This window comes from Mauremys reevesii, unplaced genomic scaffold (assembly GCF_016161935.1).
Source record: "Mauremys reevesii isolate NIE-2019 unplaced genomic scaffold, ASM1616193v1 Contig18, whole genome shotgun sequence".
NCBI classification, from domain to species: Eukaryota; Metazoa; Chordata; order Testudines; family Geoemydidae; genus Mauremys; species Mauremys reevesii.
This window is the reverse complement of record NW_024100804.1, coordinates 746250-770903: the sequence shown is the minus strand read 5'-3', so window position 1 is coordinate 770903 and position 24654 is coordinate 746250. Positions and strand designations below refer to the sequence as shown.

Here is a 24654-nt window from a genome sequence, read left to right as displayed (position 1 = left end):
TTTTGTATGCATGGTACTGGGAGGATGTTTTCCCACGTGCATCGCTTTGCATTGATCAACACTGAATTTCATCTGCCAGTTTGCTGCCCAGTCACCCAGTGTTGTGAGATCCCTCTGTAGCTCTTCACAGTCTGCCTGGGACTTAACTATCTTGAGGAGTTTTGTATCATCTGCAAATTTTGCCCCCTCACTGTTCACCCCTTTTTTCAGATCATTTAGGAATATGTTGAACAGGACTGGGCCCAGTACAGACCCCTGGGGACACCACTATTTACCTCTCTCCGTTCTGAAAACTGACCAGTTATTCCTACCCTGTGTTTCCTCTTGTAACCAGTTACCGATCCATGAGACACCTTCCCTCTTACTCCATGACAGTTTACTTTGCTGAAGAGTCTTTGCTGAGGGACCTTGTCAAGGGCTTTCTGAAAGTCTAAGTCCACTATATCCACCACATCCCCCTTGTCCACGTGCTTGTTGACCCCCACAAAGAATTCTAGTAGATGGGTGAGGCCTGATTTCCCTTTACAAACACAACAACTCGTGTTCATCTGGGTGTCTGATAATTCTGCTCTTCACTAGAGTTTCAGCCAGTTTGCCCGGCACTGAAGTTGGGTTTCCTGGCCTGTAACTGCCAAGATCACCTCTGGAGCCCTTTAAAAATTAGTGTCACAGCAGCTCTTCTCCAGTCACCTGGTACAGAAGCGGGTTTAAATGCAGGCTACATACCACAGTTAGTAGTTCTGCAATTTGACATTTGAGTTCCTTCCGACCTCTTGGGTGATACCATCTGGTCCTGGGGAGTCACTTATTACTGTTTAGTTTATCAGTTTGTTCCAAACCCTCCTCTAAGGGGACCTCAATCTGGGACAGCTCCTCCGATCTGCCACCTCACAAGAACAGCTCAGGTGTGGGGATCTCCCTCACCTCTTCTGCAGTGAAGACCAGTGCAGAGAATTCAATCAGCTTTTCTGCAATGGCCTCGTCCTTGAGTGCTCCTTTCACGCCTCGACTGGCCATTGGCCCCACTGAGCCTTTGCCTCGCCTCCTGCCTGTGATGGTCTTTGAATCTTTCGCCAGCTGTTCTGCACATTCTTTTTTGGCCTCCCTAATTGTATTTTCACACCTCACTTGCCAGAGTTTTTGCTCCTTTCTATTTTCCTCACCAGGATTTAACTTCCACTGTTTAAAGGGGCCTTTTTGCCTCTCGCTGCTTCCTTTACTTTGTCAGCCAGCCACGGTGGCTCTTTTGGGGCCTCTTCCCGTGGGTTTTGCTTTGGGACACACATTGAATTGAAGCCGTGAGTCCGGCGTTTCAAACAGGTTTCCATGCAGCTTGCAGGCACCTCGGTTTTGGGACTGCGCCTTTCGATTTCCGTGTAACGAGCTTCCTTGTGTCTGTGTAGTTCCCCTTTCTGCAATGACCCGCTCCGGGGGTGGCTGCTCCCCCGCAGAGCATGTATGTAGCAGGCTATATCCATAGACCTCAAAAGCAGGAACGTTTCATTATACTCGTATTACAGGTGGGGAAACTGAGGCACGGAGCCACCCTGACTTGCCCGAGATGACACAGTAAGTCAGTGTCAGAGCTGGGCCCAGAACCCAGGTTCTGCCCAGGCCCAGGTCTGTCCCATTTCCACTGCATCCTGCTGCCGGCTTCCCCCCGGGTACAGCGTTGGGAGGAGGGAGGTGAGCTGCTGCTTTCCCCTTGGACTCTCCCCTGCAGCAATGGGGCCATGGCCAGGTTATTTGGGGAGCAGGCCCTGGCTCTCTTCTCTGCCCCAAAGCGTTTGTAACCAATTAATCTGGGGACGGGCGCTCCGTCCTCCAGGCCTGACCCAAAGGCCAATGGGAGATTGGAGCCGTGTCTTGGTCACTCAGTAAAGCTGCAGGTGTCCAGACCTAACCACCGCGACTCCAGCAGGGAACCCAGGGCGGCACTTCCCGTCCCCCCGGCTGGGGCAATAGGGTCACCCACAGAGCCCTGCGCTCAGCTGGCTGCTGCGCTTTGGGCACCCCCAAATCTTGGTGCCCCAGGCGGCCGCCTAGTGCATCTGGTGGTCACAGCAGCCCTGGGTGGGCCCCTCCCTCCCTCCCCCCGATGTCGTGTAACTAGATGGCGGTCGCTATTCCTGAGTGGATCAGCGGGCGTCAGCTCCTGGACCAGATCCTGTTTGTGCTCCATCTGGCCCCCCACCTTGCTGCTCTCACGCCACTGAGGTGAGCCTGGGACCTGATCACCCCTCTGCTCCTGCCCTGATTGGCCCGGGGCTGAGGGGAGCAGAGCCAGACAAAGGCAGAAGTTTGACGAGACGTGTGGTCCGGAGCAGAACCGAGAACATATGGGTGACCCCAGCCCCTCGTCCTGCGGCCCCAACCCCGGCACAGCTCAGATCCCCGGCCAGGATGCAGCTGCCTCTGCTCCTCTCCTGGGCTTGGGGGGCCCTGGCTGGTAAGTGGGGACCCCCCACCTGGGTCTTTTCACTACTGGGGGTAGGGGATGTCATCGTAGGGTCAGAGTGGGGTGCAGGGGGAGATGGGTTCGGCAGGGAGAGACCTGATGCCAGGGATGAGGGGTGCTCAGGAGACTGGGACTGATTCATCGTGTTCCCCACCCTGCTCCATCCTCCCCACCAGCTCCATCCTCCCCGCCCCCAGCCTCCCCATCTCTCCCCACAGCGTCTCTCACCCTCCGGCTGCTCCAAACCACCGTCTTCCACAACGCCAGCTCCACGGACATGGCGGGGATGGCCCTGCTGGGCGACCTGGAGACCCACTCCCTGGCCTGCAGCACCTGCGAGATCCGCTTCCTGCAGCCCTGGGCCCAGCAGGGCCTGACCCCGAAGCAGTGGCAGGACCTGGAGCTGCTGATCCATGGCTCCCTGGCTGACTCCATCCGTGTGATGAGCAGAGCGGGTAAGGATGCAGGCGAGGGCTGAGTATGGCGCGGGCTGAGGGGGTCGGCCCCCAAACCCAGCGGGGAGCTGAGAACTGACACGCTCACAGCAGCGTCCGAGTGGGTCCTGACGGGGTGACAGATCTGATGCATGGATTGGCCATTCCCTGACCCCCGAGCCAGCCAGTCCCTGCCCTGGGGCGGGTGCCCCCTAAAGGGAAAGGCCTTTTCTCGCCCCCTCAGCTGGCCAGTTCCACCCCCCACCCCCCTCTGGGGCCAGTGGCAGATTAGCCAATGGGCAAATGGGGCCCATGCCCAGGGGCTCCAGCCAACTGGGGGGCCCAGAAAAATGTGTCCCCCTCCCCGACCTGCTCCGCCTGCCTGCCCAGAGCTCCTGCCCGGAGCGGGGGTTTCCTCGCTCTGCTCGCCTGGCGGTCCTGCCGGGAGCAGCTGGAGCGCCGGGGTGGGGGTGGAGCAGGGCCACCGCCCACGCCCTGACCCCGCTCCCTGGCAGGAGCATGGGGGGGCTGCAGGCAAAGGGGAGCCCCACAAAACCCTAATCCGCCCCTGTCGGGGGCCATGCAGACGAGGGGACTCACCCCTGCGGCGCCTCCTGCTGGTCGATCTCGGGAATTAGCTCGTTCCAGCTCTGGAGCGCCCTCTGCAGGCCGGTGATCCGCCTGTCCTCTGGGCCCCCGTGTCCCTCCCTGGGCCCGGTGCCCCTTTAACTGGGGGGCTGCCCCTGGCAGTAACCCCTCAGTCTCAGGGTCTCCCCTCCCAGGGGACCCCCACCCACTATCCCCACCTCACCTCAGTGTCAGGCTGCTGCCAGCCATCGTCTCGCCCCCGCGCCCTGGGGCAGGCTGCAGTGTCAGCACTGGCAAGGGGGGGGTCGGACCTGCTGCCCTCTGCAGCCCCCACTACCTGTTAGCCCAATGCCAGGCCGCAGCCTGGGGCTTTCCAGGCTGGAGCTCCCCTGGCCAGGCCTGGCCCGGCACCCTGCCCCAGCTCCCTGCAGCCAGGCCCTTCTCCCTTTACAGGCAGAGGGAGACCACAGAGCTCCTGGCTCCCAGCCTCTTTCTCCAGGCCGGCTGGGGCCTGGCCCAGCTGCAGCCGCTTCCCGCTCCCAGCCACAACCTTCCCCCAGGGCTGGGTTAAGCCCTTCAGGGCAGGAGCAGGGTAACCCCCAGCTCTGGGGCCAGCCTGTGGCCTGCGCGCCCTGGAGGGGAAAGGCCCCGTGTCCCAGCCCCTCACCGGGCCCTTGGCCCCGTGTCCCAGCAGAGGAGCGTGTAGGCTGCTCCCGGGGCCACCTGTCCTCGAACGTTGAAACCCGACACTCTGCAAACCGCGAAACACCCCACACCAGCACAGGAAACGCAGAGCTAAGATAGTGCCCCCCCTCCACCAGCGCTGCCCCAGGGCACGGGACAGACCCAGCTCCCCGCGGCTCAGCCCAGGGTCTGCGCTGGGTGTCTGGTGCAGGAGCACTAAGGTCCTTGGGGGAGACTCTCTCAGGAACCCCTTAACCACCTGTGACGAACTGGGCCTGTTCTTACTGGGGGCTGTGGGTGCTGAGCGGGGGGGGTTAGCCTGGGAGGACGATCTGCGCTGGGGGATGGGAGACTGGCTGGAGGGAGGAGACCTGAGCAGGTAATGTGAGACCCCAGGAAGGGGGGAGAGGCCAGGGGACACCTCTGCTGGGGAGCTGGAAAAAGGCTGGGGAGTGAGAGGCTGGGGCGAGTTTTTCAGCTTGGAAACTGCCTGGGAAATGGAGGGGAGCCCCGATGGGGCTCGGGCCTCTCAATGGGGCTGTGGCCTCCCTGGGGCCCCAGATGGACCTAACTAAAGGGGGTCCCGTTCGCGGTACCTACAAGCTCTGTGTTAGCCCGTGTTCCTGCCATCGAATAAACCTGTGTCCCCGGCTGGCTGAGAGTCACGTCTGACTGCGAAGTGGGGGGGCAGGACCCTGAGGCCCCCCCAGGACCCCGCCTGGGCGACTCGCTGTGCGAAGCGCACGGAGGGGCAGAGGATGCTGAATGCTCCAAGGAGAGACCCAGGAGGTGAAGCCGTGGGAGCTTCTTGCCCTGCAGACAGGCTGCTCCGAGGGAGAGGAGGCTCCCCAGAGTCCTGCCTGGCTTGGTGGGGAGCAGCTCCAGAGCAGCGCCCGGGGACTCCGTGACAACTGGTGGTAGGGGTGGGATCTACTGCACCCTGTGAATGGCGCTGCTTGCAGTAAGTGACTGGGGAGTAGTAAAGTGAAGGAGGCTTGGCGGGGACCAGGTGGGCCGACGATTCAGAGAGAGATGGTCTCAGGAGGCGATTAACCCCTGGGCGTGTGCCCAGTGAGAAGGACTTTGCAGTAACAGGGTCCCCCGGGGGGATTGCAGGAGCAGTCCCAGGGGCAGAGGAGTCTGCAGCTCGACCCTGGCAGAGAGGGGGTGACCTGAAGAAGGGCTGGTGCATGAGGGGTCTCCCTGGAACCGGTGGGAAGCTGAGAGCACAGGCCGGCGAGGGGCCAGCAGGAAGATATTTGCTAAGCACCTTAAGAGAGACCTGGTGGAGCTGTGCAAGCAGAGGGGGCTGCGCATTGGGAGCTCCACCAAACACCAGCGAATCGCCCAGCTGGAGGAGAAGGATCGCTTGGGTGAATCGGGCCCTGTCCCAAAGGGAAGCTGCCCAGCGGACACAGTGTGGGCCCCGGGGCCTGACATGGCTGGGAGGGGCCAAACTGCTGCCAAGGACCCCCCGAGACCCTGCCCACCTATACCTAGGGGAGGGGTTGGGGGAAGCCCAGCGACTACCGAGGGCTCAGTGGCCAGCAGGGGATCGTCCCGGCGGAGCTCCCTGTCCCTGGAGCGGATGCGGATGGAACATGACAGGGAGCTGAGACGGGAAGAGCTCGAGTTATGGAGGCAAGAGCTGAAGGAGCGGGAGAACCAGCGTAAACACGAGGAGAACCAGCGCCAGCAGGAGCTGGAGGAGAAGGAGAAGCAGCGTAAACATGAGCTGGACCTGGCCCAGCTGAAAAGCAGGGAGGCCCCGGCTGCGGTGAGTGAAGGGGGGCCCAAGCCTACAAAGAGCTTTGATAAGAGCTTCCTGGCCCGGCGGAAGGAGGGGGAGGACATAGACACCTTCCTGACGGCCTTTGAGACGGCCTGTGAGCTGCACCAGGTTGACCCTGCAGACAGGATCCCATTTCTCACCCCCTTACTGGACCCCACCGCCGTGGAGGTGTACAGCCGGATGAGAGGGGCGGAGGCAGGGGACTACGAACTGTTCAAACAGGCCCTGCTCCGCGAGTTTGGGCTGACCCCGGAGATGTACCGGAAGAGGTTCTGGAGTCAACATAAGACCCGGGAGGTCACATACCTCCAACTGGTCAACCGGGCGCAGGGATATGCCCGCAAGTGGACGGCTGGGGCCCAAACTAGAGAGGACCTGCTTGACCTATTCGTACTGGAGCACCTGTATGAGCAGTGCCCATCCGACCTGAGGCTGTGGTTGATGGACCAGAAGCCGGAGAACCCGCAGCACGCGGGCCAGCTGGCCGACCAATTTGTGGACAGTCGGGCAGGGGATGACAGGGAGGAGTCTCAAAGGAGCAGGGCCGCCACGACGCGGAAAGAGAGTGACCTGGGGACCTCCCAGAGGGGAAGCATGGAGAACCCTGCTCGAGGGGACCCACGGGACATGGGCTGCTGTCACTGTGGCCAACGAGGCCACATACGGGCCCAGTGCCCCAAGCTCAGGGACAGACTGAGCAGACCCAACCCGCAGAGAGTTGACTGGGTCAAGACCCAGCCGGATGAGGGGCAACATTCCCAGGAAAGGGGGGCTGGCCGTGTACCACCTGTGAAGGAGGGAGGAGGCCCCCAGGCCAGCTCCTCTGTGGGGCTGGATGCTCCAGGCTCCGGGTTTTGGGTTTACAGGGTGGGCACGGGGCTGCCCCTCCGGAGCGAGTGCCTTGTTCCCCTGGAGGTAGACGGGAAGGAGGTCACTGGGTACTGGGATACGGGCGCAGAGGTGACGCTGGCCCGGCCCAAGGTGGTGACCTCAGATCGGATGGTGCCCAACACCTACCTGACCCTGACAGGGATGGGCGGGACCCCATTCAAGATGCCTGTGGCGAGGGTACAGCTGAAGTAGGGGGCCAAGGAGGGCCCCAAGGACGTGGGGGTGCACCCACATTTGCCCACGGAGGTGTTAATGGGGGGGATCTCGAGGACTGGCCAAGCAACTCCCAGGGTGCCCTGGTCGTGACCCGTAGCCAGAGCCAGTGAGGGGCACGACGCCCTGACACCGGGGAAGGCACTCTGCCCGAGGCGCAGGACCCTGACCCGGTGGGGAGGGGACGCCCAGGGACACGGCCCAGAGAGGCTGTGGCCCCAGACCCAGCTGGGGAGAGAGCAGATCTCCGTCCCTGCCCCAGCGGCTGAGTACCAGGCCGCGGTGCGGGAAGACCCCTCCCTGCGGAGGATAGGGGACCTGGCCAGCCTTGGGGGGGGGGGGGGACCGACCATGGGGGGGGGTGGCCGGAAAAGGTTCCTGTGGGTGAAGGGGCTCCTGTACCGAGAATGGGCTCCCCCAGGGAAGATGGAGTCAGGGGGGATCAGGAGGCAGCTGGTGGTACCCCAGGAGTATCGCCACCAGCTGCTGTGCCAGGCCCATGACATCCCCCCCTCAGGGCACCCGGGAGCCTGGCGTACCCAGCAGAGGCTGCTGCAGAACTATTACTGGCCTGGGGTCTTTGCCCATGTCCGGCAGCACTGCCGCTCCTGTGACCCCTGCCAGAGGGGGGGGAAGGCCTGGGACAGGGGGGAGATGGCTGTAGGACCCTTGCCCCGCCCCGAGGAGCCTGTCCAGAGGGGGGCCAAGGTCAAAGGGGGGCTCTGAACCAAGAGAGCCCGAATCCCAGCCCCCCAGACTGGAACGTGGGGAGAAGCCCCCAGCCCAGCTTGAACCCCAGGGGTACTGGGGTGGGGAAAGGGCACGGGCCACATAAGCCTTCCCACCGGCAAACTGCGAGTGCGACCACGCACCCCCGACCTAAAGGGGCGCATGAAACTGGAAGGGCCTGGGGTAATTCTCCCCAAGGAATGGGAGGGCTGTTGGGGCGTCCCTGGGAACATGGGTGGGTTCGAACTTCCCCAGGTCACTGGCTGGAGTGACCCCGCTCAGTTCGGTCTCGAAGGGGGGAGAGATGTGAGGACCTGGGCCTGTTCTTACTGGGGGCTGTGAATGCTGAGTGGGGGGTGTTGGCCTGGGAGGACGATCTGCATTGGGGGATGGGAGACTGGCTGGAGGGAGGAGACCTGAGCAGGTAACGGGAGACCCCAGGAAGGGGGGAGAGGCCAGGGGACCCCTCTGCCTGGGAAGCTGGACAAAGGCTGGGGGAGGAGATGCTGGGGAGAGAGTTTCAGGAGCTGGCTGGGGAATGGAGGGGAACCCAGACGGGGCTCTGACCCCCAAATGGGGCTGTGGTGCTCCTGGGACCCCCAGATGAACCTAACTGGGGAGGATCCTGTTGTCTGTGCCTGCAAGACCTGTCTGGGACTGTGTCCTGTCGGCTAATAAACCTTCTGCTTTACTGGCTGGCTGAGAGTCCCGGTGAGTCGCAGGCAGCCGGGGGTGCAGGGCCCTGCCCCCCCCCCCCCCCCTCCGTGACAAAAAGGAAGGTCTCTCTTGCCTCTTGTCCTGAAGGATCAAACCCCCAGTTCTCTTGCTGAGCAGACTCCAGGGGCTGAGCGGCCGTGCTCTCTGTGCTAATGGCTACTGGCAAGTCTTGGCCGGGCCACGTTCACCAACACACCCACTAGCCTCCTCACTGGTTTTCAGATCCTCAACTGGGCCCACTTCCAAGGCTGGACTCGGTCTTAAAGAGATACCGTCCATTTTCACTAGCAAGTTAGACTAAGTTCTGGGGTCCTTCCCTCCCCAGCCTCTGCTTCCCCATGGGATCAGCCGTTACATTCCCTGAGAGACTAGGACAGAGCTGAGAGCTGACCTGCCCTCCCCTGCGTTCTCCAGAGATGAACGGCCCAGCTGTGCTGCTCCCCAGACTCAGCTGCCCCGTCTTCCCTCTGTACCTGAGACACCCCGGTCACTCCCAGACTCAGCACGGAGACATTCCTGGTCCAACACCATTGTCTTCCTTCCCAACAAGCCGGCCGAGCACAGGGCCACCCAGAGCGGGGGGGAAGTGGGGCAATGTGCCGCGGGCCCCACAGGGGTCCCCGCGAGAATACAGGATTCTATAGTATTGCAACTTTTTTATGGAGGGGGCCCCCAAAATTGCTTTGCCCCAGGCCCCCTGAATCCTCTGGACGGCCCTGGCCAAGCACAGCCCCTTGGTCATAGCGCTGCTCAACTTCCTTCACCGTTTTCATTCCATCGGAGACCTTCTCAGAGCTGCCCACACGGGATCGTTCACAAGGAAAGTCAGTGGATCCATTCACCACAGACAATTTCTGGCTGTTAGGAACTGAAACGTCACCTGCACACCCTTCAGTTGCAGCAGAGCCGCTTGCAGACTACCCTGAGGATTCTTCGAGCAACGGTTCCCCCCTCACAGAACTTCTGCCCTCACCCTCTTCACCCGGGGCTTGCTCTACAGGAATAGTTTTCTGAGCAACAACAGACTCTTTCAGGGTTTCACTTACATCCAGAATCACCTCTGGCCCAGCCACACGATTTTTACACTGTCTCCTTTCAGGCAAGGTCGGAGACTCACTAGATACAAGGTTAGAGGGACTCTTCTCTATCCCTCTGCAACTTTCCTCCTTGTTGCAAGTTTGCACACTGTTAGTGGGTAACGCAACTGTTAGTGTCATTAGGCATAACTCTAGGTAACTAGGCCTGAATGAACCAAAGTTCCCCCAAGCCCTTCCGTGTTTAAACTTTAATCAACCTAACAGGCCTGCTTAGTTATCAGTTGCAACACTGCTTAAACCGGTACCAAAGGGTGATGATGAGGTCTGCATGGGGCAAGATAACAAATCGAAGAAAATAAGACAAGCTAACGGTTCAAAGAAGAGTTACTAACGAGCTAGACTGGTAGTCATGGAAAATGACTTAACTGCTTAATGTAATTACCGGCTTAGTGTAGCTGCTACAGGGAGACGGGAGGGGGGAAAAGGGGAGTGGGGGGGAGATAGAAGAGGCTTAGCTAAAGTTATGTATAAAAAGGGAAAAGCTGCTTGTAGCTGGGTGCTTGATTTGAGACGTGGCTGTCTCCTGGCATCGCTTTGAGATCTCAGATAAACTTTGTCTGCTTCTCCACCTTGGTGTGTTCATTGGCGCGAAGCACACCGGGCAACGAACCACTGTTGCTGTCCTCGGGCCTCTGTGCCGGCAACACAACCAAATCACCTTCCTGCTCTCCTTGTGCCCTGGCTAGGGCGGCACCCTGAGCAGACCGAGCTGCTACACCCTCTCCCAGCAACACAGAAGCAACAGGCAAAATACAAGCAGCAGAATTGTCTGGTCTCTGGGATTCTGCTAGGACACTAACTGGATGCAACGTAGTGTTATGCTGATAAAAATACACAGGATCTTTTCAGGGGACAAGGCAATATGCTACGTTCATTATGAGAACACGAGTTGATCTATAACCAGTAGCTCTCTCTCTCTCTCTCACAGACAGACACACACACACACACACACACACACAGTGCAACCACTAGGCGAGCTGGGCAGTCCTAGGCAGCAAGTGGTCGGGGGCGCCTGGGGCCCCCCTCAGGCATAGGCAGCTGGGTAGGGGCACCACTGGGTCTTAGTGTCCACCCGCCTGCTTCTCCTATCCCTGTTCTGACCCTTCCTGCAGGCTCCTGGGAAGGGGATCAAGTCGTTAAAAGAGAAAAAGTCTCCAGCCTGCCAGAGCTATTAGCACAACACTGGAACTGTTCCAGAGCCAGTCAAGGGGTAATGACGCCATGTCACAGGCATTTGCCAGCCCCCAGGGGGTATCTCCTGTCAGGTTCTGAATGTCCCGACACACCAGTCCTGCACGGCTGTAATACGGACTCAGAACGTGTCAGTCTACAGAACCTTAGTTTAAAATCTGCTTTAAAATATTTCATTCGTGAGTAGGTGAAGATTATAAAAATCACATCTCTAAAAAATCCTTGCATCGATTTTTAGATGCACAATCATCTGTAGCCTTAAATGCTGGGATCTTCAGACATACGGTTTTTTAAATAAATCCTTCAAAAGCCCTTCTCTAAAATACCCATTTTAATGACTATAGTAAAAACACTTCCTTCCAAAGTCTTCCTGTCTTTTCTGTCCATCCGTTTCTCCCTTCACCCCTCTCCCCCTCCCCACACTGAAGGAGGCCACAGCCCTTTGCTTCCAGATAGCTGGACAAAGTTTCCCTTTCTTTACTTCTGACTATCTGATGAACTAGTTTGAAGCACAGTCCGCACCTTAGTAAGATATAAAACCCTTTGTGATGCCTACAATCTTTGCAAACATATTTTTTAAAGTTGGTGAAATTTCCTCACCCACAGTAAATTCGTGTCCCTTTCTCTGAAAGCAATGACCATTGCTATGAACACGCTAAACCTCTGTGACTCATTAATTTCAAACCCCGTCGGTTTCAGTGAGTTAAATATGTAGCAATCTGGACGGATTACTTTATGAAGGCGTAAGGGTCCATTTCAAATATAAAATCAGCTTAGAAATACTGGTGAAGCAAATGTAACCTAGAGAAGAGCTGCATCATGTATTGCAGGATACTGAATGCTGGGTTCAGCCGGACGCCTGCCTCGCCCTGACTACCAAGTGTTTGCAAACAGATGTCTGACAAACTTCAGGGCAGATCAAAAATCCTGTGACTGACATTTTTTATTCCCAAGTTTAGTGCTTTCAATTAGGTACCTTCTGCACGTCCATTCTGCGGGAGGGGAGGGGACAGGGGTCTCTGCGGGGAATGGTGACTCTCCCCCACCGTGAGGTGAGCCGGGCGCCTTGTTCTTTCTGCCCTGTCCCTCCGCCCCCGCCAGGCTGCGAGCCCGGGCTGCCGTGGGGCACAGGGGCACCAGTTTAATAATCCTGCCGAGGGCCCCGTAAATCCTAAGGCCGGCCCTGGGGGCGCCAGCGAGCGGTCACCCTCTCCCTGGCCATCGCAAACTGGTTCAAGACAGACACTGCTCAGAGTAACAAACACCAACACTGTTACAACCTGGACTCTCAAGAGGAGACCGTTTCTGCTGTTCTTCCCTTGCTCTTTGCACGTGGAGCTGGAGTCTGGCCCTTTCTGTCGCATCTGGCGAACCCTCCTCAGCAGCCAGCAGCTCCATGCGCCCCTTACGAGCAGTTCCTCTCTTTCAGCAGCTTCTGCTTCCAGCTGGGCCAGGGCCTGCTTCTCTCTCAGTCGAGTTTCTGCCCCTTGTTGTTGCTGTTCCAGGCTGTCTCTCAGTTCCATTGCTTCTGCTGGTGCTTTCTGGCTCCTGGTCACTGATCTTTAACCAACAATTCCCATGTGGCTGCGTGGGGTTCTGAGCCAGAGCTTCACTGACCTGGCTCTGCGGATACTACGCCGCAGTGACGATGCAGCTCTGGTGGGACCCAGCAGAGAGTTCCAGTCCAGGACAAATCGCTTATAGCAGGGCACAGGTCCATGTCCCCAGGAGAGGGGCCGATCCCCACGCCTGGTCCGGTGCCACCCCCTCAGGGCCTGGACTCCTCTGGTCTAACATCCTGGTAGCCCCTGGAAGGAGAGAGCAGAGGGGATGGGTTAGGGGGTGCAATGGCCCCACCCCCACCCCCGAGAGGGAGAGAACTCACCTGCGTCTCCTCCGCCACAGCACCACGGCCACGGCGGCTACGGCCACAACCCCCAGGGTGATGCCCACGGCCAGGCCGGGGCCCCAGGGCCTGCTCTGCTCTGTAAAACAGGGGGTGCCGGGCTGGGACCGGGGACAGGAGTGTGGGCCCTGCTCGCTCTGCCTCCCCCCATCCCCCCTGTGCCTCCCACCCCCCGGCCCTCAACCCCCCGACCGTGTTCCCTCTGCCTCCCCCCGTCCCCCCTGTGCCTCCCACCCCCCGGCCCTCCGCCCCCCCCCCTGTTCCCTCTGCCTCCCCCCATCCCCCTGTGCCTCCCACCCCCCGGCCCTCAGCCCCCCGACCGTGTTCCTCTGCCTCCCCATCCCCTGTGCCTCCCACCCCCCGGCCCTTAGCCCCCCACCCTGTTCCCTCTGCCTCCCCCCATCCCCCCTGTGCCTCCCACCCCCCGGCCCTCAGCCCCCACCCTGACCCTGTTCCCTCAGCCTCCCCCCATCCCCCCGTGCCTCCCACCCCGGCCCTCAGCCCCCACCCTGTTCCCTCTGTCTCCCCATCCTCTGTGCCTCCCACCCCGGCCCTCAGCCCCCGACCCTGTTCCTCAGCCTCCCTGCAGTCCCCTACTCCCCACATTGCAACGCCCTGCCCTCAGCCCCACCCTGATCCTGTTCCCTCAGCCTCCCCTGCAGTCCCACCCGTCCTCCCCAACCTTCCCACCCCTCAGCTTCCCCACCCTAGTTCTGCTCCCCATCCCACTCTTGTCCCGTTGCCCTCAGCTCCTCCATCCTCCTGATCCATCGCCACCCCCCCCCACCCAACTGCTCTGCCTCCCTGCGCCCCAGTCCCGCTGCCTGGGCCCACCCCCGTCCCACACAGGACGTGCAGGAAAAGTCCCCAGAGACCACGACCGCCCCCCCCCCCGGGGACGTGCACCTACCCCAGGGGATCAGCAGGCTCTGGCCCCCCAGGCTGCTGTGCTGCACCCGGCAGGCGTAGCTGTGCCCGGTGCCCGGCTCCACGGCCAGGGAGCTGCGCAGCTGGTAGGTCAGGTCCGCGTTGGGCAGGATCCCGCTGGAGTTCAGCCACCAGCCCGGCACCACCTCCTCCCCGTCCTGCAGCCAGGCCACGCGGACGGGCCGGGGGTAGAAACCGGTGACCCGGCAAACCAGCAGTACCGGCGCGGGGGTCCCGGCTGGGGGAGGCGCTCGGGCAAACACCACGGCGACCGGCCGCTCTGAGACAGGAGGAGAGAGACGGGGCGGGGGAGAGGGGACGATTCAGCCTGAGCCTCAGGGACTCACTAGCCAAGCCCAGCTCCGCTCCCCGGGGTCAGGCCTTGGCCCCGCTGTCCTGGCCAGACCCCAATTCTGCCCCCTGCAGTTACCAGTGATGACAGAACCTCCTTCACTTCCTGTCCTAAACGGCGCTGCGGTGCGGCTGTGAAATCGCTACTGTGCTGCACCCCAGCTATAGCTGCATTTGTACACCAGGCAAGGGTCACTATACAAACAGTCCCCCTGCCACACCCCAGAGGTGGCTGCATCTCAGCGAGCAGGGAATGGTGACCAGCCTCACCTTGCCTCTCCAGAGACTCTCTCCCGTGCTGGACAAAGCTCTTGAGCTCACTGACACACGTTGTTCTCAGGAGAAACTGAAGAGCGCTGGCTGTGCCCTTATCCTGGTTGAGAAGATCCCGGGTGTAGCGCGCAGCCACGTTATCCCCCTGCCGAGCGACCCATTTCCCTGCATCTGCGTCAAAGCTGATGAAGTCGTCGCCGTTCACTCCGGCGTCATAGAATCCCCTCGAGGTGCCGTTGGGGTGCAGCTCGCAGCCGAGGGAGCCCTGGGTAACAAAGGGGTCTGGAACGGGAAGGGCAGGGGGACGAGGACGGGCGTCCGGAGGTCCCAGGAGGGGCAGAAATAGAGAGACGGGGGGAGTAAAGACATAACATCAGGTGCCATGAGGATGTTGGGCCACACGACGGCAGCGGGATCCTGGGGCAACCCTGGCTGGAGTTAAGGGTAAGTTGCAGTTTCTGTTTAAAGCTGATTTTTCATGTGCATAGTCAGATTGGTTTGAAAATCGCTGCATTACATCGGTGCCTGAGGCAGAGTTTGTGGTGCAAATTTGGGGCCCCTTGGTCACAGGGTGTCACGGAGTGTCAGGGAGTCAGGGCCCTGCACCCCTCTTCCTGGGACTCACAGTGACTTTCAGCCAGCCAGTAAAACGGAAGGTTTATTGGACAATAGGGACGCAGGCTACAGCAGAGCGTGGAGGCAGAACCAGGACCCCTCAATTGAGTCCTTCTGGGGGTTCAGGGAGCTTAGACCCCAGCTTGGGGCTCCCTGCGTTGCACCCCCCAGCCCAAACTGAAACTAAAAAAGTTCCTCTCTTCGCTTTCTCCCCCCTCCCCCCAGCTCCTCCTCCCTTTGTTCAGTCTCCCGGCAGAAGGTGTCACTTCTCCCCACCCCCTCCTGGCTCAGGTTACAGCTCAGGGAGCTTCCTTCCCATCCCCAGTGTAACTCCCCTGCAACATTCCCAGGTCAAATCCGCCTGCTCCCTGCTCCGGCACACGGGTTACTGAGATACAGACCCCCGTCCAAATGAGCTGCTTTCCAAGGCTCAGGGTACATGTCAGGAAAGACCAGGAGCCTCGGCTCAGGGAGTGGGACACGGGGCCTTTCCCCCTAGGAAGTGCAGCTACAATCTGCCCCAGACCTGGCTGGAGACTGGGACACGGGTGTTTCCCCTCTGGGGGACGCCGGCTCCGATTAGCCCAAGGGCCAGGGACTGGGTGTGTCGCCCCCAATGACACACTCAGTGGCTGTGGTGAGTGTGTCAGTTCTCAGCACTCCGGGTTTTGGGGGGGTGGGGGGGGAGAGGGATCCCCTCAGACCGCTCCATACTCACAGCCCTGTCCCTGCTGTTGGGCTATTCTGGTCACAGTCCGGTTGAAGTTGAATAGGTAGCGATGGATCAGCAGCTCCAGGTCCTGCCACTGCTTCGGGGTCAGGCCCTGCCGGGCCCAGGGCTGCAGGAAGCGGATCTCGCAGGTGCTGCAGGCCATGGAGTGGGTCTCCAGGTCGCCCAGCAGGGCCATCCCCCACATGTCCACAGAGCTGGCGTTGTGGAAGACGTCAATTTGGAGCAGCCGGAGGGTGACAGATGCTGTGGGGACAGGAGGGGAGGCTGGGACGGGGGCAGGGAACAAGTGGAGGACAAAGCGGGTGGGGAGAGAGATTAATGAGCCTCTGTCCCGTAAACAATCCTGCACTACGGGGTCTCCCTGCTGATCCCTAAGCTGCTGTGATGAAGTGGGGGATTTTCTTGTTTTCTGTGGGTTTCCAGTGGGTTACATGCACAGGGACTCAGTGTCCCCGGGTGTTACTGGTTTAATGAGGGGAGGGGAGAGGGAGTTTGTTGGAACACAGGACCGGAGAGGGACTTGGGACCCCGGCCGATGGCCTGGAGGATGGAGACCCCAGTGCCTGGTGACCCGGAGACCCAGCTCAGGAGTCACAGCCGGTTCTGGCCAGTGGGGGACAATGGGCTGCGGGGAGAGGACCCCGGTGACCTGACCAGCCAGAGGACAGAAGAGGGGAGAGGAAGGCCCTGTTTACGTGGAGAGAAGACAATGGTGTGACGTTATCAGTGTGATATAATATGTCATTGAAAGGTGACAGGGCCAGAAAGAGTTAATCAACTCACAGACTGACCTGACCCATGGGTGAACCTTGAGGACGGGTTAGGAAGATCTGAAAATGACTAGAGCTTTGAAATGCAAGTCTGCATTGGTAGAGGTAGAAGGGGAGATGTTTGCTCAGATCCTGTGATGGCAGCAAACAAGTCTCCTCTATTGCTATAGTTTTAATTCAAAGATCAAAAAAGGAATATTAACATTTATGATGATACTTGAGTGAAATAGTATTATTGTCTCTGTGAAGGTTGTGGTAACCTGTATCTGAACTGTTAATGGATAAATTACCCTGTGCTAATTGCCAGGATGTTTGGGAGAAGGAGTTAAGCCGATTGTTTTCTCAGGCCGAAAGGCTGCTGGAAATGTATAAAAACCCTGGGACACGATCTTGCTTCATCTCAGATCTGCTTTGGGTTTCAAGAGGGGGAAACCTTAAGGACTGAGATCCCCAGTCACTGACCGGAGCCACCCTGAATATAGACATTGGACTAGAACCTCTGGACTGTTTCTAACAGGAGTTTTGGCAACTACAAGCTCACCTCTGCTGTGTCTGAACCTCAAGAATTGAATTCAAGTCTGTCTGTATATGGAGCTTTTAACCAACTCTCTCTCTCTTTTCTTTTTTAATAAATTTTAGCTTAGTTAATAAGAATTGGCTGTAGTGTGTATTTTGGGTCAGATCTAAGTTATAATTGGACCTGGGTATGTGGCTGATCCTTTGGGATTGGAAGAACCTTTTCTTTTATATGATGAAGTAAGATCCTCAGGAATCATCATCATATCGGACAGGTGTGTCTGGACGGAGGCCTGAGGCTGGGCACTTTAAGGGAACTGCGGGGTTTGGATTCTAAGTGACCAGTGAGGTGCTGTAGAAGCTGTTCTGTGCTGGTTGGTAAATCTAAGTATTGGAATAACCACCAGCGTTTGGGGTTTGTCTGCCCCGTTTGGTTTGCAGTTCACCCTGATTGAGTGACCTCAGCTGGCTCCCACGGGCAGCACCGTCACAAATGGACGGGGGGGGGGGGGGGCTTGGGGCCGGGGATATCGGAGGCCCAGCTGGGAAGCAGGGGGGCTCTGGGCTGGAGAGGGGGAGCAGGCAGAGCCCACCTGGCTGCAGGGGGACTGGGATGTGCTGGGCTGAGGGAGGCCAGGCCTGAGGCCCGGAGAGTTTCCTGTGCTGGGTTCAACTCTCAATAAACCCTCCTGTGTTACGCTGGGGGAGAGTCACTCTGGGCTAGAGAACAGGGTGAGGTGGGGGATTGTCCCCTTCGGGGGTTAGGAGGCCTGGGGGGCCTAGAGCGAGGGGACTCCCTGAGGGGCCCACGGCAGAGACAGACGTGCTGAGTCTCAGAGAGAAGCGGCTCCAGGAGGTGGAGGGGCCTGACCCCGAGAGAGAGTGGCCCCCCGAGAAGGGCTGTCGCACTGAAAGGGGCACCCCCCACGGACCCACGGGGCCACGAGTGGGCACCATCTGTGAGTCCGTGACACCTGCCTCCCCCGTCCTACTCCCCCAGCCAGGGTCACTAGCCCAGCGTGATACTCCCCCACCCTGGCCCTAGGACTGCACCATCCCCACGCATCCCTGGGAGCAAAAAGGGCAGGGGGGGGTCCCCACTTACCGGCCAGGGCCCCCCATGCCCAGGGGAGGAGCAGCAGAGCGAGCAGCATCCTGGCAGGGGAAGGGGGATCCGGGCTCTGGCGGGCGTCAGGGAAGTTCCTCTGCAGCCCACGCCCCTCATTGCCAACTTCTCTCTCTCTCTGTCTCTGCTCAGCTCTGTTCCCGCAGCTGCGAGTCGCGGGAACCCTGCGGGGGGCCCCACAGGCTGGAATGCTGGTTCCCACCCCCACATCCCCCCCCCAGCCCTGCCTCCCCCCTGCGTGGGGCTGGGGCCTGCGCTCTCTGCTGGCCCCCTTCGCCCCGCAAATGGGACAAAGGCTCCTTTGGGAGGCCCAGGACAGGGCTTTAAAAAAGGGACGGTCACAACGAACACGGGACATATGGTCCCCTAGTGCCCGGGCAGAGCCTCCTGCTGCCCCCCATCCCGCCCTCTGCAGCCCAGCCCCTAGCACCCGCCTGGGGCAATGGGGAGCCCTGACTGCCCGGCCAGAGCCCCCTGGTGCCCCCCCCTGCAGCCCAGCCCCTAGCGCCGCCCTGGGGCCATGGGGAGCCCTGACTGCCCAGGCAGAGCCGCCTGCTGCCCCCACCCCTGCAGCCCAGCCCCCAGCGCCGCCCAGGGGCCATGGGGAGCCCTGACTGCCCAGCCAGAGCCCCCTGCTGCCCCCCCTACAGCCCAGCCCCCAGCGCCGCCCTGGGGCCATTGGGAGCCCTGACTGCCCGGGCAGAGCCCCCTGCTGCCCCCCCCTGCAGCCCAGCCCCTAGCGCCGCCCTGGGGCAATGGGGAGCCGTGACTGCCCGGGGAGAGCCCCCTGCTGCCCCCTGTGAAAAAGTGGGGATTTCCCCTTGTTCTGTTGTATGTGAGTCTTACTGTTTTACATGAGAGCTGTGTGTGCCTCAGTTTCCCTGTGTGCTGCACCAATGTCTAGGTGGTGGGAATAAGGGTGTGTGACTTGGGGGGGCTGCTCCAGCTGCCTGCAGGGATGCTCTGGCCGCCCCTTCGTAACCTGAGACCCAGGAGGGGGATGCGACCAGGGGACTGTTGGCCCCGAAACAAGGCCGGAGGAGGAGTAACCTCCTTCCTGGGTCCCCAGGCCATAGACGCTGTCAGCCAGGGTGTGGGGTGGTGGACAGGCTCCCACTCCTGGCCCCAGCCTGTATGTCTGCATGGAGCCTCCTGGGCTCAGGCCCCTCGGACCCCCAGTGGGAGTGGAAGGTGGGGGTCAGTGGGGAGACCTGCCTGGGGTGGCGAGACCCTGGGACAGAGAGAACTGTTGTCAGGCCCTGGGTGGTGCAGCCGCAGATGCTGAGGTGCTGGGTGACCTGGGTGAAGGTCCCCGGGGTGAAGCCCCTCGCCCTGCCTATGGCCCGGATCCCTGTGCAGCCCCAGGAGGGGTCGGGCTGGCTGGTCGTTGGGGTTCTCCAGGATATCGGCTGTGAAGTTGTCAGGGAGTCCCCGGGTGCTGCTCTGGAGCTGCTCCCCACCAAGCCAGGCAGGACCCTGGGGAGCCTCCTCTCCCTCGGAGCAGCCTGTCTGCAGGGCAAGAAGCTCCCACGGCTTCACCTCCTGGGTCTCTCCTTGGAGCATTCAGCATCCCCTGCCCCTCCGTGCGCTTCCCACAGCGGGTCCAAACAGGGGGGCTCCTGGGGAAGCCAGAGGGTCCTGCACCCTGTGACGGTGCTGCCCGTGGGAGCCAGCTGAGGTCACTCAATCAGGGTGAACTGCAAACCAAATGGGGCAGACAAACCCCAAACGCTGGTGGTTATTCCAATACTTAGATTTACCAACCAGCACAGAACAGCTTCTACAGCACCTCACTGGTCACTTAGAATCCAAACCCCGCAGTTCCCTTAAAGTGCCCAGCCTCAGGCCTCCGGCCAGACACACCTGTCAGATATGATGATGATTCCTGAGGATCTTACTTCATCATATAAAAGAAAAGGTTCTTCCAATCCCAAAGGATCAGCCACATACCCAGGTCCAATTATAACTTAGATCTTACCCAAAATACACGCTATAGCCAATTCTTATTAACTAAGCTAAAATTTATTAAAAAAGAAAAGATAGAGAGTGTTGGTTAAAAGATTAATCTACAGACAGACTTGAATTCAATTCTTGAGGTTCAGATACATAGCAGAGGTGAGCTTGTAGTTGCCAAAAGTCCTCTTAGAAATAGTCCAGAGGTTATAGTCCAATTTCCATATTCAGGGTGGCTCCACTCAATGACTGGGGATCTCAACCCTTATGGCTTAAGGTTTCCCCCTCTTGAAACCCAAAGCAGATCTGAGATGAAGCAGGATCGTGTCCCAGGCTTCTTATACATTTCCAGCAGCCTTTCGGCCTGAGAAAACAATAGGCTCAACTCCTTCTCCCAAACATCCTGGCAATTAGCACAGACTAATTTATCCATTAAACAGTTCAGATACAGGTTAGCACAACCTTCAAAGAGACACATAGACAATAACACTATTTCACTCAAGTATCATCATAAATGTTAATATTCCTTTTTTGATCTTTGAATTAAAACTATAGCAATAGACAAGACTTGTTTGCTGACATCACAACACCTGAGCAAACATCTCCCCTTCTACCTCTAACAATGCAGACTTGCATTTCAAAGCTCTAGTCATTTACAGATCTTCCTAACCCGTCCTTAAGGTTCATCCATGGGTAAGGTCAGTTTACGAGTTAATTAACTCTTTCTGGCCCTGTCATCTTTCAATGAGATATTATATCACAGTCATAACGTCACACCCCCAACACAAAATTGATGCAGGAAGGGATGACACAAACATCACTGACTGCATCCCAAAAGCTCCCCATCCTGGGTTTTGTCTTATTACAGTTTGTATTGGTTAGAAGCCATGTCACTGTATAACAGAAATGGTTTACCCAACTCATGTTCAATAACATGATTGAATCTTTTTATGAACTCAAGGTAAAACTCACTTAGAACAATAGTGGATTGGATCTGCTCTTGCAGCAGGGTTCCTGTACGTTTCATGTGATCTTGCCAAGAGCTAAAGAAACTAGCTATTTTATCTATACAAGCTTTGGCAAATGCCTGGAACCCAATTAACATTAAACCAATGTAGATATTAATGTTGTTCATTGTACAGGAATTTTGGCATTTAGCCATGCAAGCAATATGGTAGTGTGCCTCAGTTTCCCTTTTAACACAGCACATTAGGTCTGGAATGTCTTTTCTCCTATGAAAAGTTCCAAGACTGTTTACAGGCACTAACAGTGAAACATTAGTATAACAAGGCCTTTTAACATAAAGTGGGTTCTTATGCATTACTTTTAACATGTTCAAGGGATTTTCCATAAGATTAGGCACATTGTACATTCTTACATTTCTTGGTAATAGCAACACATTAGTTACAAACATCACCATCAGCAATAACAACAAATCCATTGCAGGTGTCCATCTACCTTCTTACATTTCTTGGTAATAGCAACACATTAGTTACAAACATCACCATCAGCAATAACAACAAATCCATTGCAGGTGTCCATCTACCATCATGTTTGCTATGCCACACCTTTGGCTCAATACCATTGGGGTTTGGGCCTTTTAGTGTTAACCTGTGGCTTCCCTTTGCAAAACTCAATTTTCTTTTTTCTCCTTGTCCCGCAGGATTAAACCCTGATTTCTCTTGCTTAACAGAATTTACTGGCTGATAGGGTGGGCTCTCTTTGCTAACAGCTATTAGCCAGGCGTTCTTCTCCCTGCCAGCCAAGTAATTCGCATTAACACAGACACTAGCTTTTAGATTTTTAGCTGCTACCCATTCCAAGGCTGGACTTTGTTTTACAGAGATATCACACAAATCCAAATAGTCTGAGGGTGAGAGCTGGCTTGCTCTACCCTGCATCCTTAAGCGTTCAGCCATAAAACTGTTCTGCTCTGAAACACCAGTAGCTGAATCTGTCCTCAGATCCTGAAGCACAGACTGCTCACTCCCAGAATCAGCCTGGAGACAGTCCTGTCCCAACACCATTGTCTCCCCAACAGGCTGGCCACACACAGCCAGGTGGTTATAGGGCTGCTCAACTTTGTTAACAGCTTCTACTCCACCTGAGACCCTTTTAAAGCTGCCCACACTGGATCTTTCAAAAGGAAAGTCAGTGGATCCATTCACAACAGAAAATTTCTGGCTGTTAGGAACTGAAACTTTCTTGATTAAATCACTTTCACACCCTTCAGTTGCAGTAAACTGCTTGCACAAATTACCATGAGGATTCCTTTCTGTATGAGCTTTTCTAAGCAGCAATTCACCCCTCTCAGAAATTCTGCCCTTCCCCTCTCCACCTAGGGCTTGCTCTAAAGGAACACTTCCCTGAGCAACCACAGATTCTTTCTGGGTCTCATTTACACTTAGAATCACCTCAGGCCCAACAGGCGGATTTCTATACAATTCCCTTTCAGGCAAACCTACAGACTTTCTAGATAACAGGTTAGAAGCAATCTCCTTTCCTTGGCCATGAACTAGTTCAGGAATCTTTTCCTTCTTGCTACAAGTTGTTAAACTGTCAGTAGGTAACACAATTAAATCACCTTCATGCTCCCCTTGTGCCCTGGCTAGGGCATCACCCTGATCAGACAGAGCTGCTGCACCCTTTTCCAACCACACATTAGCAACTGGCAAACTACAAGCACCAGAATTGTTTGGTCTTTGGGATCTTGCTATGACACTAACTGGATGCAACCTAGTCACAGGGCCATTCTCCCCAGCAGACACAAACTTAGGACCATTCCCTTCCTGGGCTTTAGCTTTTACAACCCACTCCGAGACAACTGAATCACCTTCAACCATCACAGGCTGAAAGGCCCCTTCTGTCTGCTCCACAGACACAGAAGAGCCAGAGACACATTCTCCTTCACCAGACACACAGCTTGGGATCTCATTTCCCTTGTCCCAGCACACAGGGCTGTTCACAGACAACCGCTTGGAGACCGAGGTAGCTCCCTCCATAGGCAAGTCAATACCCCTGACAGAGACAGGCACATTCCCTTTGCTGTCACATTTCTCCATACAGGACACAGGTAAGGGATATGGACACTCATCTTCCACTATCCCTCCCTTCCCAAACTGCTGACTAGACAAAGCCATCAGCTCACAAGGCTGCCTAGGCTCCTCCAAACTTTCCCTACCAGGCACATGGCCACTCCCAACAGATAAGCTGCGGCTCGTCTCACTACACCGAGCTACTTCCAGCAAATCACAGTTACCCATTTCAGGTTTACTTTTACAAGCTGCACTAGTCACCAATCCATCACCCATCACAGATTTATCCTCTCCTTCCTTAGTTAGAGTTTCCACTTGAGTATTTACCTTAATTTGCTCCTGAGAAACATTTTCCTCACCCATGAGATTTTTCTGTTCTTGATCTAACTTTAGACTTCCTTCTGAGACATCAGACAGACATTCAGAAACTCCACTCACAGACACACCGCTTTCTTGCACAGACAAATAGCTATTTCCCACCAGGTTAGGATCCCCCTCTCCCCGGCCATAGCAGAACTGGTTAAACACAGTAAACTGCCCAGAGTAATACCACCTATCAACACAGTTATAAACTGGATTTTCAAGAGGATACAGTTTCTGCTGTTTTTCCCTTGCTTTTTTGACTTGGAGCTGAAGTCTGGCAGTTTCTTGTTGCATCTTCTGGGTCTCCTGTTCCAGCTCCTGTTGCCTCTGTCGAGCTTTCTCCTCAGCAGCCAGTAGCTCCAGACGCCCCTTACAAGCTCTTTCTTCTCTTCTTTCTTCTCTCTCAGCAGCCTCTTTCTCCAGCTGGGCCAAGGCTTGCTTCTCTTTCATTCGAATTTCTGCCAGTTTTTGCTCATATTCAAACTGTCCATCAGGGCTTGCAGATTCATTGCTTCTGCTGTTGCTCTCTGGCTCATGGTCTTTAACCAACCAAACTCTCAATACCAAAATTCCAATTTGGATAGCGCGGGGTTCTGACCCAAAGTTTAATTGACCTGGTTCTGTGGATCCTGCCGACTACGCCACTGCAAACCAAACGGGGCAGACAAACCCCAAACGCTGGTGGTTATTCCAATACTTAGATTTACCAACCAGCACAAAACAGCTTCTACAGTACCTCACCGGTCACTTAGAAGTCCAAACCCCGCAGTTCCCTTAAAGTGCCCAGCCTCAGGCCTCCGTCCAGACACACCTGTCAGATATGATGATGATTCCTGAGAATCTTACTTCATCATATAAAAGAAAAGGTTCTTCCAATCCCAAAGGATCAGCCACATACCCAGGTCCAATTATAACTTAGATCTGACCCAAAATACACGCTACAGCCAATTCTTATTAACTAAGCTAAAATTTATTTAAAAAAGAAAAGATAGAGAGTGTTGGTTAAAAGATTAATCTACAGACAGACTTGAATTCAATTCTTGAGGTTCAGATACACAGCAGAGGTGAGCTTGTAGTTGCCAAAAGTCCTCTTAGAAATAGTCCAGAGGTTACAGTCCAATTTCCATATTCAGGGTGGCTCCAGTCAATGACTGGGGATCTCAATCCTTATGGCTTAAGGTTTTCCCCTCTTGAAACCCAAAGCAGATCTGAGATGAAGCAGGATCGTGTCCCAGGCTTCTTATACATTTCCAGCAGCCTTTCGGCCTGAGAAAACAATAGGCTCAACTCCT

At 56.8% G+C, this 24654-nt stretch overlaps 1 protein-coding gene across 3 annotated transcripts in view; it reads right to left on the bottom strand.

The window, feature by feature from the left end:
* Positions 1 to 11719: 11719 nt before the first annotated feature.
* LOC120393318 overlaps positions 11720 to 24654 on the bottom strand; it is a 36557-nt gene continuing 23622 nt past the window's right edge. For all 3 annotated transcript variants that reach the window (XM_039517855.1, XM_039517854.1, XM_039517856.1), the window contains exons 6-11: positions 17991 to 18175; positions 15585 to 15863; positions 14249 to 14533; positions 13611 to 13907; positions 12680 to 12779; positions 11720 to 12602 (exon numbers count right to left, since the gene is read on the bottom strand). In XM_039517855.1, coding sequence (XP_039373789.1) covers positions 12563 to 12602; positions 12680 to 12779; positions 13611 to 13907; positions 14249 to 14533; positions 15585 to 15863; positions 17991 to 18175 — 1186 coding nt within the window. In that variant the 3' untranslated portion in view covers positions 11720 to 12562. The remainder of the gene's footprint in view (positions 12603 to 12679; positions 12780 to 13610; positions 13908 to 14248; positions 14534 to 15584; positions 15864 to 17990; positions 18176 to 24654) is intronic.